Consider the following 16990-nt stretch of genomic DNA (forward strand, 5'->3'; position numbering starts at 1 on the left):
ATATATATATATATATCTTCCACATTAAAATTTCCCTTCTAAACCAAGCTCTGATAATCATTCATAAGATAACACCATGATAATCTTGATATCCCAATTGCCCACGAGAAAGGCAAAATAACAACAAAAGAATGTATGAAATGCCCTACTAATGAATATCTTCTTTGTTTAAGGCTTTTTATAATGAACATGGAACTGACCCGACACTAGTTGACCCAACCCGAACCCGAACCCAACCCATTTTTACAAACGGGTAAAGTATTTCAACCGAGACTCAAACCCCATAGGTTGTCGGGTTTGCACGACCAGACCAGCGGACACATTTTTAATCGGGCGTGTGCAAGTCATGATCAAATATTCATTAATAATCGTATTGTACGATTATCATCGTATAGGATGATCAACATAGAGCTTGTTGGATGAACATCAGTTCGCCCTAGATGATTAGCGAATTGATTGAACTAATTGTATTGTACTATTATACATCATACATTATGATTAGAGACATAATAAAACTAATTGTATTGTATAACTATTCATCAAACATTATTATTAGAAGATGATAAATGAATTAATCATACTGTATGATCAAAGTTATTAATTTAAAATTTAGGGTTTTTTTAGATCCCACTTTATAAACTCAATATCAGAGAGAAAGAGGTGAGAGAGTTTGAGTATTCAGAGATATTTTCTTATGAGAGAGAGTTTTGGAGAGTGACCACATCACAAGGGAGAGAGAGGAGGAGAGGTTGAGGGAGAATTTGCCTTAAGGGAGTCAAGGGGTGTGTGGGGATTTATACGGTTTCTCAGATTAGCCTATACCTTGGGTCATCCTGTTATGTTTGGCGGAGCTCTTTGACAAGATCTCTAGGAAGAAAAATCTTTGGGTGAAAGACTTGCTAGCTGAGGAGGCTAGGGATCAACATCTCCATTGAGCGAGAGCCAGAAGGAGGGAGAACATCTTCTCCATAAGAAGGAGCTGAAGGATGGAGTGGAGTCTCCGTAGCAAGGAGAAAAAGGAGGGATCAACATCTCCCCTAGAGAGCTAAAAGAGGGACGACGACATATCCATCAACCCAAGAGGTGGAAGGAGGGGTGACTTTTCCATCATAGCGATGAGCTGAAGAAGGGATCAATATCTTTGCCATAGTGAGGAGCTAAAGGAGCGTTAATATCTTCGCCGGGTTGGGAGGCTACAACAACAACAACAACATCAAGCCTTTATCCCACTACGTGGGGTCGGGTTGGGAGGCTAAAGGAGGGAAATTTTTTAGAGTCTATAAAATTCATTCTCCACCTGATAAGGAAGAAAAGCTTCTCTGCCTAGTTGTGAGCTAAAGGAGAATCAATTTAATGCGATACCCAAAAGAGGAGGACCATTGGGGAGTGAATATAGGTCAATTTCGACCGAACCACTATAAATTTAATTTATGTATTCTTTACTATCTTGCAATTTATTTTTTTACACTCTACTTTAGTTTTGATTATCTTTGTAAAAGCTTTTTGGGTGATAAATCTTTGGTTAAAGTTTTATTTTGAAATTAAAAAAAAAAACTTATTTGCTTTTAGTTTTGATTTGAATATTTTTTTTCTTAAATACTTCCACATATCTCATTTTAATCTTAAGGAAAATATTTTTTTAAATACTAATTCACCATCCCTCTTAGTATACCACAAGCACTTTTAAGAATAGCCAAAATGAATGAACTGATGTACTAGATGAGACAAAAGAGATTGATATTGATATGATTGAAAAAGATTAATGTTTGATATGCGACTAATTAACTAGTGATCAGTAATGGATACAACTGATAAGATTGATGATAGGTGAGATAAATGACTGATGAGTGGAGGCTGATGATTGATAACTGATAAGACCATTGATTGTTAAAGATGATTGGTGAGACTGATGACTAATGATTGATGAAATATGACCGATGAAATCAATTCTTTGTTGGTTGACTAGAGGACTAATAAGACTGATTCCTATTAGGTTGGCCCCATAATATATAAATACATGATATACCAAAAATAGGATACAAAACCATTTATATATCATATATGATACAATTGATATGATTGTGATCGATGATATTGATTGACTGATTGAATGATACAAAAAAATGACTGATGTGTAGTAAGATTGATATTGTGCTAATAAAAATACATAGTGCATGACTGAGAAGACATGATTTAAATGAGTATATGATATATCGCTATTTAAATGAATATGTTTCTATTTTGTGCAATTATTTTAGTTATGGATTTTGGTAACTTGGTAAGCTTGTGCTTATTATGTAGTTTTTACATATTTTTAAGTAAGAGTAAGAAACCTATGGAGTGAGGTTAATATGAGCAGCAAATTTTAGGTTTCTTTATGTTCATGTTGATTCTTTTTATGGTCACAATATATTCTCAGTAATGAGTTGATTGGATTGAATATCATAATTATTGTATATATTATTTTTGGGTTATGGATTAATATATAAATATTGGATGAATAGTAATATCTTTATATTTTAGCTATCTTATTTTCTCTGGATTAAATTAATAAGCTCTAGTTGATAATGCAAAAGATAAAAAAATATAATTATTTCTAATTTAGATATTGTGGCATCACATTATGTGGCCTAAAGTCATCTTCAAGTGCTTGGTTCATAAGATTTATCACTATAATAATAATAATAAAAAATCTCAAGGGCATATTGATCAAACCTTATTTGTAAATAAATTATATAAGGGTCAAATTATTAACTTAATTGTTTATGTGGATGATATTATTTTTACTAGTGATTATGATATATAAATCAAGAGACTAAATATATTTTAACATATAACTTTGAACTTAATTATTTGGGAGCTCTAGAATATTTTCTAGGTATGAAAATCACAAGTTTAAGGAAATTTATATTTTCTTTTAATAAAAAATATAGGATTGATTTAAAAAAAACATTGAAAAGATGGGATGCAAACCTTCAAATAATCTTATAGATCTTATCAACAAAATATGATCAAATGGTGAACTCTCCAAGATGATAAAGAAAGGCACTATCATATTTTTGAGAAACTTATTTATCTATCTTATACTCATCCAAACATATCCAAACATATGTTACTTAGTCATATTATGTTTTAATTTATAAATACTCCATCATGTAGTTTACATTATACTATGATATATAAAGAAGATCTGAAAAGGGTCTATTTTTTAAAAGGATAATGTATAGAAATATATAATTTTTTACTTATAATGTCCCAAGATTAAATTTGATAGAATTATTCTTTTTTATCTTTTAAAATTAACATCAAAATTATCTATTTCTCTTTTATCAATATAATATTAGCTAAAATAAAACTAATTATCAAAATATTAAAACACATTTATACTCATTGCTCAAAAAATCATATATAATATTCAAGAATCATATAAATACAATACATCATTCAGTCATAAGTATAAAATAACAGCTAAAACAAAAAAGAACTGAACCTGAAGAATCCTGATTAGTCTTACACCATGATCTGAAATAATTTAAACCACATATATTGAGCTAAATAGCCCAACAAGTCACTCAATCCTACAACTGACTCCAAAGCACGGTAATAGAACAATATGTATATCATTCATCAGTTTAGAATAGTATCAATCATATGATCATGAATAAGTGTAGAAATAGTAAAACTTATATACTTAACAATAAAGTTTATATATATCCAACAAAATAACATGATATATATGTCAATAAAGTAGTATGGTGGCAAAAAAGTAAACTAGTATGGATGTCGAATTGATAAAGCAGCCGTCGTATCGACATTTTCAATCAATAAAGAAATCATATAAAGAGGAAAAAGTAAAACATCAATAAAAACTATCATAATCATATTATATAGTAAAACCTTATAATAATGCACACATGCTATACAATTATTCTATATCAGTATCATATCGGCATCTTAATCACATGATTAACATATCACATACTCAATATATTATATGCTCAATATTTGAAATCAGTGCAATGTATTATTAATAATAACGACAGTGAATCAATAGTAGTACTAGCAATAGCTTAGTTGCAATATTGATAAACAAATCTAGTGGCCATAGTAGTAAAATAATTGTAATAATAATAAATTCATACAATGATAATAAATCAATAAAATATCAGTAAATTCGTATTGTAAAAATGAATTTGTAACATGCATTTCACTAATCACATTAAAAAAGTAAGAAGTCATAGTTTATGTAGTGTTTTTCCGGTATCCATATTAGTAGTAAGTAATTGGTAACAATTGCTTCAATAATCAGAGTTGCTACTTTTTGCCCGTCAGTACTATAATAACTCCTTATAACTCTCAATCAATATCATGTGAATACCGAAGCACAATAACTCCTTCACTACAGGAAAACCCGTTGATACCGGCGGACAAAATCCGACGGTAAACATAGATAATCCGACGGAATAATGAGTTTCAGTCGGACTTTTCGGCGGAATTTCATACGCCGGTTTCGGTTCCTCGGCGGCGCGCGACTAGGAAGCACAGAGGGCGGGACGAGAGACTAGGAAGGAGGCTCGGCGAAGTCCGGTGATCATCGACGGCGATGTCCGGTGACCGTCGGCGACGTCTAACCACGGCGAGCGACGAACGACGACGGAGGGCGACGAGCGAAGCAATGGAAGTGAGAGAAAGAAAGGAAAAGAATGACGGCCAAAGGGGTTCGGGTTCGCGAAATAGGGCTTCTACCGGCGGAAGGTCCGCCGGTAATTTTAATATTGCCGTTGGTATAATTTCCGACGTATAATCCGTCGTTTTTTTTTCGTTGAGTTTAAATAAGACGGCGTACTATCCGCCGGAACCGTACGCCGGAATAGTTCCGCCGTAACATGCGACGGAAATGGTTCAGGCATCCCTATACCGTCGGGTTTTCCGGCGGACACGGCGTCGGTGAATTTCCGACGTATGTTCCGCCGGTAATGTTGACGCAAGCCTTACGTCGAACAAATCCGTCGGTGAGTACGCCGTTTATTACCGTCTAAAAATTTCTGTCGGAAACTCCGCCGATATTCGCGTGTTTTCCCGTAGTGCTTATTCTTATTATTTTAGTTTTAATTATTTTCCTAATTTTATGACTAATAATCATTTATGTTTTGATCCTATAAATATGTAATGATTCTTATAGTTAAAAAAATATATTAAAGTTTCTCTTCTAATTCTCTTATTTTTAATATCTTGGTATAACAAATTTAAACTCATAACTCAACAACTTGATGATGAGGACTATATACACAATAAAGGTTATAAGTATAAAATTTATTGTGACTTTTCTAATAATATTTATATCTATCATATTTTTATAATATTTTATTCTTTTCCTCATATAAAGAAATTTTTTTAAACTCTAATTGTAAATTCTTTTGGGTGAATATATATATATATATATCAGAAACATTCCTTATCATATTGTAAGTTTAAAAAAAATCTTCAAATAAATTCTTTCAATAGTATGCATCTAAGACTTCATTTATGATAATTTTTTTATTACTTTCTAAAATAAAATTTTAGTACAAAATATATATAATTCAAAAAAATTTTTGTTTGGGACTGCTTTCTTAATGCTTTGTAAAATTAATTTTTAGTATAGAAATAGTTTAAAATAAGGAAAAAAATAAAGCCTAAATCAAACAATAGTCAATGGATTTGTTTGAGAAAAAATAAAATAAAAAAAAATGAAAAAAATAATTTTTTGTTTGAGAAAATTTTAGCTTGCTTTGCTTTTTTAGATCACAATTTAGAAAATTTTTGACAGTTATTTTTTTAGAAAATTTCTATACTGAAAGATATTTTTTTGCAAAAAAAAAAAAAAGTTTTTTTAAACAACAGTTTTATAACTATTTTTTATAAAAAGCTGCCGTTGTCATAAACAGGATCACAAAATAATAATTAAAGAAAATAATATTTTAATAAATTAATAAAGAATATTCTGAAGACCGTTAACCATCGTCCACAGACAACGGAGTAAAGATGCCCAGCAACTGATCAGACGGTCCGAAGGAGCCATCAGCCTTCAACGGTGGAGATGCTCTTAGCTTCAAGCCTGAAGATGAACGGACACGTGTCAGCAAGGGAGCCTCTCTTCCAGGATACAAATGGAGATTTTACAGAGCCGGCAAGAATCTGAGAAATTTTCCCGCTTTTGGAAGCCGGATACTCCATGTGAGCTGGAGAAATAGCTCCGTGTATCTTCCTTCATCACTCTTCCCCTGCGTCGAAAAGCTCAGCGCTAGGGTCAAGCTCTCCAGGTCGTGAGAGCTCCAGAAGCAAAATCTAGGATCACTCTCTCTCGCTACGTCTTTCTTCTCTTGCTCCGTAAGGACGAGAGTGGACTCTGGTGTTCATGGCTACTGGAGCAATAATTTCCAGCAGAAGCTTCAGTTCGCCCTGTTCCTCTGGTTTGCTATTCCCTTCTTATTCTTGAAGTGAACCATTGTTCCTGTTGTTTATTACTCTTGGCATAGGCGGATTTACCCTTTGTTGAAGGGTCAATGTCCCATCAGTTTTACCTAATTGCATTCATGCCTGCAATTTGTGTTGGTATTATGTTTCTTTAACCTTCGAATTTTTAATAATCGCAGTTCTTCTTCTGACACTAATTTTTGTGTCTTATGTTGATGTTGGTGAGTTTCTGTGAAGATAAGGCTGTGCTATATTTGTGATTTTCTTAATGGGTGCTGGATTGTAAGAATGAGATTACGACATGTACTGAAATCGAGGGTTAGACGAAAAATTGGAGATTTAACATGGGTTAGGTCCATAGATTTATGAGCTATAGAAGTTATTTGCACCTATCGTGTTTTAGAATTTTGTTTCTGCATGGTAATGTACTTGTTTTGTTTATGAACTTCTTTAGGTTTTGCTTGGGGAAAAGTTTCTGTAATATGGTTTGATTTTATAGTGTCTATGGTTTACGTAGTTGGATAGTTAGATGGAGAGTTGGGAGTTTGGAACGGAATCATGTCAGTTCAGTTGTTATTACCCTTTACCATGTGAATTAATATCCTGACTAGACTAAAAATCAAATCTAGAACAGTGAAAAATCTCCAAGGTAAGGATTTGTTGTTTATTTTTTTGTGCCCTATCATTTTTCTTGTGCCATGTTATGTTTGTCACTTTGTCACCTATGTTTAGATTGTCAACTATCAGATGATGTATTTCTGGTGGAAGTTCGAATTTTTTTTAGTTATTTGGTATGTCCTAAGATACGCATAATTGGGCACTTCTACCAGATCGTTTAAGCTGGTTGGAGGAGGTGAATGTCTCTTAAAAGATGGATTCGCTATGTGGTGATCAGGAAACAGAGAAACACCATGGGTGCTCCTTTGCCAAGATTTTTAAGTTTTTCTCATTTGAATTCTTAGGTCTTTCATTTTATTAGACATTAAATTAACTTGTCTGTTGCTCGTTCAAATTTACCTTCTAAAATTTAAGATTTCTTTTCACTCATTGTGATCCTATTTTCCATGGTATAGCCATATGTTTAATTTGTTCCGCATGTTTAGATAGTCTTTCATATTATTATCTTAATGTGCCAAGATTCATGGTTACATAATGATGTAAAAGCTAGCAAAAATTCTATATGAAATGCAACTAGTAGGATAATCCTCTATACCATGATAATTAATTGTAGGTTTCAAATATTTGTTTCACACAATAATTCATATATAGATAAATGAAATCATCACATAATAAAGTAATTAATGACGTCTAAACTATTGCGTATATCAGTTGCATATAATCTAGGTATCTCATTTTTTCTTAGAGAAATAAATATCCTCACTAATACAAGCTCTCAACTTATATTAGGTTAATATGAGGTGGAGTTTCCTGAAGTAAGGTTTAGTTTATAACAGTAGCATTGTCAATGAACAATAGAAAAGTTATCAAATTGCAATGGCACCGATACCTTATTGTAGAGCACGATAAAATTCCAATATTGATTTGGTGTTTTTAGGAGGAAGAGTAGCATATATTCAAAAAAATATTAACAATCTAGAAGAAAGATGGCTTTCACATCTTTCTTTTCCACTTTCTTATTTTCTATCTTCTAATTTTTTATTATAATACTTGATTGCTTATAAACTGAAGGTAATGAGAAGAGATTTGGCTTGGTTTTCGTGATGCACATATGTATGAGAATCTTTGGAATTTACTCATCTAGAGAGAATGAGATGAGGATGAGGAGAAACTATTTATAGGTGCTAATTTTATGATGGAGTTATACGCAAGTGGATCAAAGATTTGAGATAAATTTTAATTTCAATTTAAATTTATATTTAGATATATTTGTGAAAAATTTAGGGGATAATTGAGAAATTTATGGAGATGTGGTGGTATGGAGGAGAGAGAATGGGGATAGAAGAAGAGAGAAAGTACTTAAACTCATTCTTTTTGTTATTGGCTTCACAAGCTGAGAGTGAATGCACGGGTGGAAAGAGAGAGTGAATGCTAGGAAATATGGGAGGAGAAAAAATGTTGGTAATTGATGTAAAGACGTCCAAAACAACTGAAAATTACTTTGATACCAAGTTGTCCCACAGTAGGCAATGTTATTGTAGATTCAATGAGAAATTCAAAGAAGCAAATAATAAAAAGGCACCAAAAAATGAATCCTTAGGTTGTTCATGTTGATTCATTGATGCATTTGAATTGTGGAATCCTCAAGCAGTTTGTGCCTATTTTTCAAAATTCAAGCAAAAGTTAGGGAACAATGGTATGAGCTTTTGGAATTTTTTGTTCAACTCTTCAAATCTAGATTTTTATAAAGCATAACAGGCTCTTTGTAGAAGATTCAGATACTATGAAGTTCGAATTGCCCATAAAGGTTACATGCTAACCCCCATAAAAATAATAAATGACTCAAAAGAGGAAAATAAATTACAATTAATGCAAATATATAAAGAAAAAATTATTTATTTAGAACATCATCAATCTGACAACAAGCATGAGGTTGCACAATTTAGCCTCAAATTTTGAGGTTTGATTAGTTCTTTCACATTAATTTGGTTTTAAAATATATTCTTCCTTTCATGTCATCACTTCTATCAAGAAAGAAAAATATAATCTCTTGAACCTAATTATTGAACCTAGGAATACTTAACCTTGCCCATATTTATGGCCCTGTGATTTACCTAGACTAGTGAATTACTTTTTATTGCGACCAGGAACTCTCACCCTTGTATTCTAGTCTTATAAGGGCACCTGTTAATGAATAACACTCGAAATCTCTCTCATCTCCACATTTTGGCATTTCATATAATCTAGCAAGAAACATTCATTTAAATGTCATTTATATAAACGTGCAGCATTGATTATCTATTCACGAGTACTTAACAATTGTTTTGTTGTTGTTCATAAATAGACTTGCAAACCATTTTTTCCCCAATTTTTAAATTTTTTATCATTACTTGATCACTCCTTTCTATAATGCTGTTATAACAATTATGATTTTGGATAATTGTATGTGTGGTCTTATGTAGTGGACAGATGCAAATTCTTCTGCGCAGGTCCATAGTTTTATGCAACTCTTTTTAATGTTTTTGGAACTGAAGTTTCATTTTGATATTTTGTAGGGAAGAAGTATCGAGGAGAGAGGCGTAGTTCTGGTGATCGAGAAGTGCAGTTTGCCTTCTGTAAAGACAGAAGTGAGCGGAGTGGAAATATAAAATTAAATATTCCTAGAGGATGTTACTATTTCATGATGAATTCCTTATTGCCATTTCATCATGATCGTGCATTTGGTAAAATTATTAAGATAAAGAGAGCCGCCTTCTTTGGTGAGATGGAAATGATTCTATCAAATTACCGGGAGAACTTACATCCTCAAAATGTCGCAGCCATCAATGTAGTGCGCAGGTTTTCTGGAAGGATAAAATGCTTTCTTTCCTCAGATTCACTAAATAACAACCGGTTACACCAAAGAAAGTTTGAAAATCTTGGCTTGTCGCATAGTCTATGTGAACAATTGGAACAAAAGCTGCTTACTAGGATGCGTGCTGACCTGAAGTCAGAGCAATATGAAGTAACTGGATCACCGTTGGATTCACTATGCTCTTCAGAAGTTTCCAATAAAGCCTTTTTGGGGAAGGAAGAGCTGCAAGAATCAGCTAATTGGTGGGAGCAACAATTACCAAAGCGATGGATAATTGTGCTTCTTTGTTTTACAGCATTTCTTCTCTGTAATATGGATCGTGTAAGCAAGTTTTAGAGTTTGCTTTGTTTGTTGAAATAGTTAATTTTTTATGTTTTATTGAAGAAAATTACTAAAATGGTCCATTGACTCTTTATGAAAGATCAACATAATCCCTAATTATATTAAAAAACTATTTTGATCCGATAACTCCCTCTAGAGAAATCAAAATAGTCTACCTTTTTAAAGATTTGAAATACTAAAATGATACTTTAATATAGTTGGGGATTCTTTTGTTCCTTGATGAATTGTCAATTAATCATTTTGATCCTTTTTTTTTCTTTTTTATTACATCATCATAGCTTTAGCTTGCATGCTGTTCTCAGTTACATGAGTGATCAGATGAATTGTTCCAGGTGAATATGAGCATCGCTATTCTTCCAATGTCAGCAGAATTTAACTGGAATCCTACAACGATGGGTTTAATCCAATCATCTTTTTTTTGGGGTTACCTCCTTACTCAGGTATTTTCCTGATAGATTTCTTCAAACAGTTGGCAAATGTTTAACCAACGCCTGTTATGTAGAAATGGATAATTGTCTTATCCAGTTTATGATATATTCGAAATATATAGTATTGTGCTATTGCTGGCAATTATTTGGCAGCCATTATAAACATGAGAAAGTTTCGAAATTTATGTTCACTCTGCAATATTGTTCAACTTTTTATTTCATACATTTTGAAGTGTTTTCGTCCTGGCACAGATACTTGGAGGCATTTGGGCAGATAAGGTGGGTGGCAAGCTAGTATTGGGCTTTGGTGTTGTTTGGTGGTCCATTGCAACAGTTCTAACGCCTGTTGCTGCTAAGATTGGACTCCCTTTCTTACTGATAATGCGTGCTTTCATGGGGATTGGTGAGGTTGGTTTTTTACTCGTCTTCCTTGGATTATGATAGGTGCTGCATTTCTCTAGAATATTGCATTTATTGATTAGTTCGCATGCATAGATTAGACACCCTTTCTTATTGATAATACATCTAATTGGGATTGATGAATTTGCCTTCTTTATCTTACTTCTCTCTTCCTTTTCTTAGATTATTGCAGTTGGCCTGCTGCTTTCCATGGTATTGTTTTTCTTTAGAAATGTTGAATCTGTCTCACCCCGGGTTTGAATGGAGGTATACCCAATAACATGAGATGTGATGAAGGCATATGAAAATATGTTTTGCACTACAAAAAAAAGTTTATATGCGAGTAATATAAATAGAATATATCAGAATAAGTAATAAAAGATAAATTAATATTTCATATCATTATTATAAATCATAATTGAGCATATCAATGCAGTATGAACAAAAACAAATCAAAAGAAAATTAAAAGAAACAAATGCAGAAATAAAATTATTCAAACTTAAAAGAAAACACAAATAGACAGCTACAAAAATTTTAAATATCTAATGAGATCCTATTGTTGGTAAGTCTGTCATGAGGTGATGGTCCACTAAGTGCTTTAGTATAACTTATTATGAGAAAGATTAATAATGAGTAAGTTTGAGAATTCAAACCCAACAAGTGACAATTATCTATTAAAACAGAAAAGTCAAGGCACTAGGACACACATCATGAATAATAGAAAGGGCACAAATAACTATATAATAGTAGGTAATCATTATCATCATATAATAAGGTTATATTAAGATTTTATTATATAAATGAAATATGCTACATGACTTAAGATAATTTATAATATGGCAATGCTCATGATTTGCATGTACGATGACTACAATAAATGCAAATTCTAATATGAGTTTCTAACATATTCACATTTAACTTTAATAGGTATCATTATATATCAAAATATGACTCATCAATCATTCATCATTTTCAAGTTATATTTATTTACATATATATAGTCAGTATTATAAAGACACCATGAACTGGGAAGATAACAACATAAAAAAAAAAAGGTTCTATCGATCCACACACATGCATACAATTTCTATGTTTGCCATAAACAAGTTTTCAATATATATTATATATTCAATAGGATCATTTCTATTTTATAACAAAATATGATTTGTAAAAAATACAATTTATTGCACTCAATGGAAGTAGCATGTATGAAAAAATAGATCTTCTATTATAGGAAATAGATTCAACCCACAATAATTTGTGTAATAATGTATCAAGATAAATCTATCTCCGCAATTGGTTATAACTTATTTTGTTATGAGCATAAAAAAGATATCAATTAGTATATACATACTAGATAACTGTAGACCAAAGGAATGACTAACAATCTAACTAATTATCTTGGAACTTAAAACTGGCAACATGGAATTGGATTATGACTTTTTGCAAAGAAGGGTTTGTTTATCCCATGATAAATAATAGGAACTTACCTCAAAGCGAGCCGTACGAAAACTCACTTGAGATCCAACCAATTTACTCTTGATGAAAATAAACTCAAAGGCTCTACACAATATAAACTTTTAAATTTATTAGGCACACAAAAGACAATATTAAAACTAATTGGTTACTAGGTGTAAGTGTGAAAGCTACTTAACTTGGTTATCTCACACCCCTACAAGATTAGTTATTTCGGCAATTAAACCACCAATTAAAATTCTTAAACTATAACTTCTCTAACATCATTATCAAATCAAAGATACACCATTATGCATCTACCAAATACCTAATCCTAAATTAATGTAATCAAAATAGCAAGAAAATAATTAATTAAATTCTTTTAATTTAATGAAGTTGGATCTATAAATATAGGGTTTTAGATTTTTATGTAGAGAAGAAGAGGAAGAAAACTCACTATTCATGTTTGCTTGGATAAGTCATGCAATGTTTGAAAAATATTATTTTATGATTGATTTAGATTGCTTATATTTTAATTAGTAGAAAATTCATTTTTTTAAGAGCCTACTATATAAAATGTCCAATTCATCCTCAAGCAAAATAAGAGAAAAAATCTAAGAAAAAATACATTTCTAATGTGTATTCAATAAACAATAAATCAAGCATAAAATTTAATCATAGAATAATAGTTCAGGCCTTTTATTATTACAACAAAAAATTAAAGAAAAATGACAGTTGAGTTGCATACCTTTTACAACTTGGTTGAAATTACAGACTTAGATTGTGGGTTTTCTAGCTTTTGCTTCGTATACGTCTAGGGCTTCACTTAGGGTTTATTCTTCTTGTTCATTATTCTTGTAGTTGTATCCCATAGGCCTATATGATTTTCTAAATCTATAAATTACATTAGAAAAAGAAAAAAAAAAAAAAGACTATCTTATAATTCAAATATTGGGAAGTATACATGTAAAATCATCATCACATAGATTGTCTGTCACTTATATTGCTAGGCTAACTTCTATCCTATTGGCCATATCTACTTGGGTCTTTTAAGCAGTGCTTGCAAACAAATTTTTTTAGATGATAAATATTTAATTACTTGCCCTTTTTGGGAATAACCATGTACATAGAAATGAGTATATCTTTAACAAAGCACTATAGGGAAACTACCTACAACACAAACAATTCATCAATTATCACACCAAACATTAAAGTTATATACTTATATGCGTAGTAAAGGAAAATTTCTAGTCCGAGGATGCATAGAGGCTATGCGTTTAGTCTGTGTTTGCTTGTGTGTCCATCATACTATGATTGAGTATTTTATTTTTTTGTATAAATCTTTAATCTAAGGGTGGTTTCACTTTAAATTATTTATGAATTAAAGATTTTACTTGACTTTTAGGTATTTCAAAATTTTTAAGGTTATGAAGAACTCATGGAATGACCATTCCTTGCTTTGAAGCAAGCCTATTTCTCATGGAATCCTAAGATTCAATGATGTAGGCATTCCATCTTTTGGCGTGCAATAATATATCATTGCATAAAAAAATATAGGTATATTTTATAGATTTTAATTAATTTCTTTGTGTTGGGATAAGAGAGAGATGTTTGCTTAATAGATAAAATAAATTTACCTAAAGTTTTTTTTTTATGACTTGGTGAAATTCACCTAATTTGATGAGGAATTTTAAAAGTAGGCTTTTAAAGAGTCCCAAAAGCTTGAATTTAAGTTTTATGAAGGGTGACATTGCCTATTTTGGCTAAGTGATAGTGCATCTTGAGTTGAGTCTAGATTGAGAGATCAACTATTTATTTGCGTCAATTAGGAGGGCTTTAGCTTTAAGGCTAAAAGGAAGAATAGGTTCCTATAGCTTTTAGGTTAAGGGAAAAAGTGACTTAATTTATAACTTTGAGGTTAAGAGTTATGAAATTTCCTGTGGCTTTGAGACTAAGAAAGATGAAGTGTAACTTATAGTTTTGAGGTTAAGAGTTAAATGGGAGTTTCTATGATGTTTTGGGTTCATAGAAATCAATGTATTTGTTAGTTAGACTAAGAGAATATAATTGAAAATCAAGTGAATGATTCATTGTTTTGGGACTACAAATTGAAGAGGTGTCTTTGAATTTTTTGTATTTAAGGAATCATGTTGAAATATTTTGCCTGATAAATAACAACGAGAAACAAAAATCCACAATTAATACCCATCTTGCCCCACTACACTTGAATTCGACAACTAGGATTGATCCTTAGCCTGGATCTATTGATTATTTGCAGAAGGTTGTGGGAAAAGGTTGTGAGGTGTGTTGCTTCTACTGGTAATTCCAACTATTGGATAAAATTAGCAAATTTTGAAAGATTTTAAAAAGTTAAGGGAATGTTTGATTAGATGTGGGCTGAGCCAAATGAGCCAATTTTGATTCACTTTGACTCGATAGACCCAATCGAAATTGATTCGGATCGATTTAATTAAATTTGACTCAATTCAATTTGATTTAATTTAATTTGACGTAATTTAAATAAATTCAATTCGATTGGCTTAATTTGGTGAATTTTGTCTAATTCGACTTAAATTAATGAATTTAAAGTTGCATTGAACCAAATAATGTATTAAATTGATTTGATTGATTCAATTAAAATTGTTTGAGCCTCAAATTGAGTCAAATTTTAATTAATTTTTCAAATTCAATTAGATTGAATCGTCTCAAGTCAAAATTATAAATTGATATTTTTTTCAAATTGTGTCAACTCGATTTGAAAATTGAGTCAATAGTCTCCCTCTTTCCCTTTAGCTTTGTTCGTATGAAACCTCCCATCCATCGTCATTGAGATTTTAATAAACTGAACTGATGCTTCTCGCATCTCGTAATGAGTGAACTGACCACGTCGATTTGTTCAAACTGATGTATCTTGTTCAATTGAACTGGTCATTGCAGTATTGAACTTCGAATATTTTTTGTAAGCATTGGAGAGCGAAGTGAATTGGAAAACAATAAACTTGCCATGATTGTCATATTTAATCAAATCAAGCATTAGCAACATAAGTTTGAGAGCGAAGTGAATATATATATATATATATATATATATATATTTCTCAAGCCATTGGAAAGTAAGAAGCTTCAAATTTTCATTGTTCATACTTACTACAATCTGTAAAGAAAATTTCATTCAAAGAATGGAACCATGATCCAAGTGGCCCCATTGTCAGTTGGGTCTATCACAATTGTGCTAGGGTTTCAGCTACAGCTGGTCATATATTTATTTGGGTCGGCTACATTAGGACTGTTGGCTACAAGCTACACAAAGGGCTGCTATGAAGCCTTACACTAAAGGTTACTTCATACTCACATGTGGAAGTGAACATTTACCTTGACTACACAGGCTACCAGCGAGATTCAGGAGAAGACGGACCAAAACCTTGAAGGCCCAGGGAGGACTGGGCCACCCAAGATTATTCCTTAAATTTGGGGTTCTTTTGCCTCGTGGTTTGTTTTGTAATTCCTTTGTTCAAGAAAGTATTGATCTCAATTCTTTATGTTTGAGTTATTACAACAACAACAACAACAACAGCAAATCCTCTGTATGCTTTATGTTTATGCTGGCTGAAGATCAAGCAGCTCTAATTTATGAATATAGGTCCATTTAACCTGGATGTTTGTATTGTGAAGAACATAGATTGTTGTTCCTTCTCCAATAAACCATATCTATTCCTCTCTACCTTTTGGCGTCCACTTCAAGCTGAGCAAATCCAGTTACAAGCATCTATTGCTCTTTCATCTCCTCCTAAAAGCAAGTGCTCATACCTGGCCTAACCTTGTAATCCACCCAATTATTACTAGGCTCATCCAAACCTTAAACTAACTCTTAAACAGGACACCATGCTTTTTTAGAATCAAACTTCACCTTGCATGGTCGAATCCCAATCCTAAATTCCTCCAAAGATGAGGTTTCCTTCTTCAAATATTCAAACCGTGTACTGCAAAAACCATAGAATAAATCTTCTGGCTTAAAGCTTTAAAAACGCCCTAAATAGCCTCTTTGAAATTGAGACCATTTCAAGTACGGGTTCTGAAAACTGTCAGTTTGGTTTGGATCAATTTATTTCACTTGGACATGGCCAAAAATCCATTCAATACTTCTCCATAAAATAGAAAAAGTTTAATAATAGATATCCCGTTGATCTGAGTGGAAATGACATTCCAATTTGCAGGAAGTTTATTGCTCTTACAAAAGCATCAGTAATCGTCACCACTATCTGTAGTTTGTCACGTATGGGTTGTGATAAAAATGCCTTAAATTGTAATAGTAGAATTGAAAGTTAAAATAATCTTACTAATTAGGAGAAAAACACTTACAAAACACATACACACACACATTTGGCAGTGAGGCTGACCATAACGTCAGTATACAGTAATGTGGATGCTATTCCTGTCTTT

At 31.9% G+C, this 16990-nt stretch overlaps 1 protein-coding gene across 1 annotated transcript in view; it reads left to right on the plus strand.

The window, feature by feature from the left end:
- Positions 1-6168: 6168 nt before the first annotated feature.
- LOC110103335 (sodium-dependent phosphate transport protein 1, chloroplastic) overlaps positions 6169-16990 on the plus strand; it is a 39175-nt gene continuing 28353 nt past the window's right edge. Inside the window, exons 1-4 of the mRNA XM_020832005.2 lie at positions 6169-6452; positions 9630-10249; positions 10603-10710; positions 10951-11106. Coding sequence (XP_020687664.1) covers positions 6398-6452; positions 9630-10249; positions 10603-10710; positions 10951-11106 — 939 coding nt within the window. The 5' untranslated portion in view covers positions 6169-6397. The remainder of the gene's footprint in view (positions 6453-9629; positions 10250-10602; positions 10711-10950; positions 11107-16990) is intronic.

This window comes from Dendrobium catenatum, unplaced genomic scaffold (assembly GCF_001605985.2).
Source record: "Dendrobium catenatum unplaced genomic scaffold, ASM160598v2 fragScaff_scaffold_266, whole genome shotgun sequence".
In the NCBI taxonomy this organism is placed as follows: Eukaryota; Viridiplantae; Streptophyta; class Magnoliopsida; order Asparagales; family Orchidaceae; genus Dendrobium; species Dendrobium catenatum.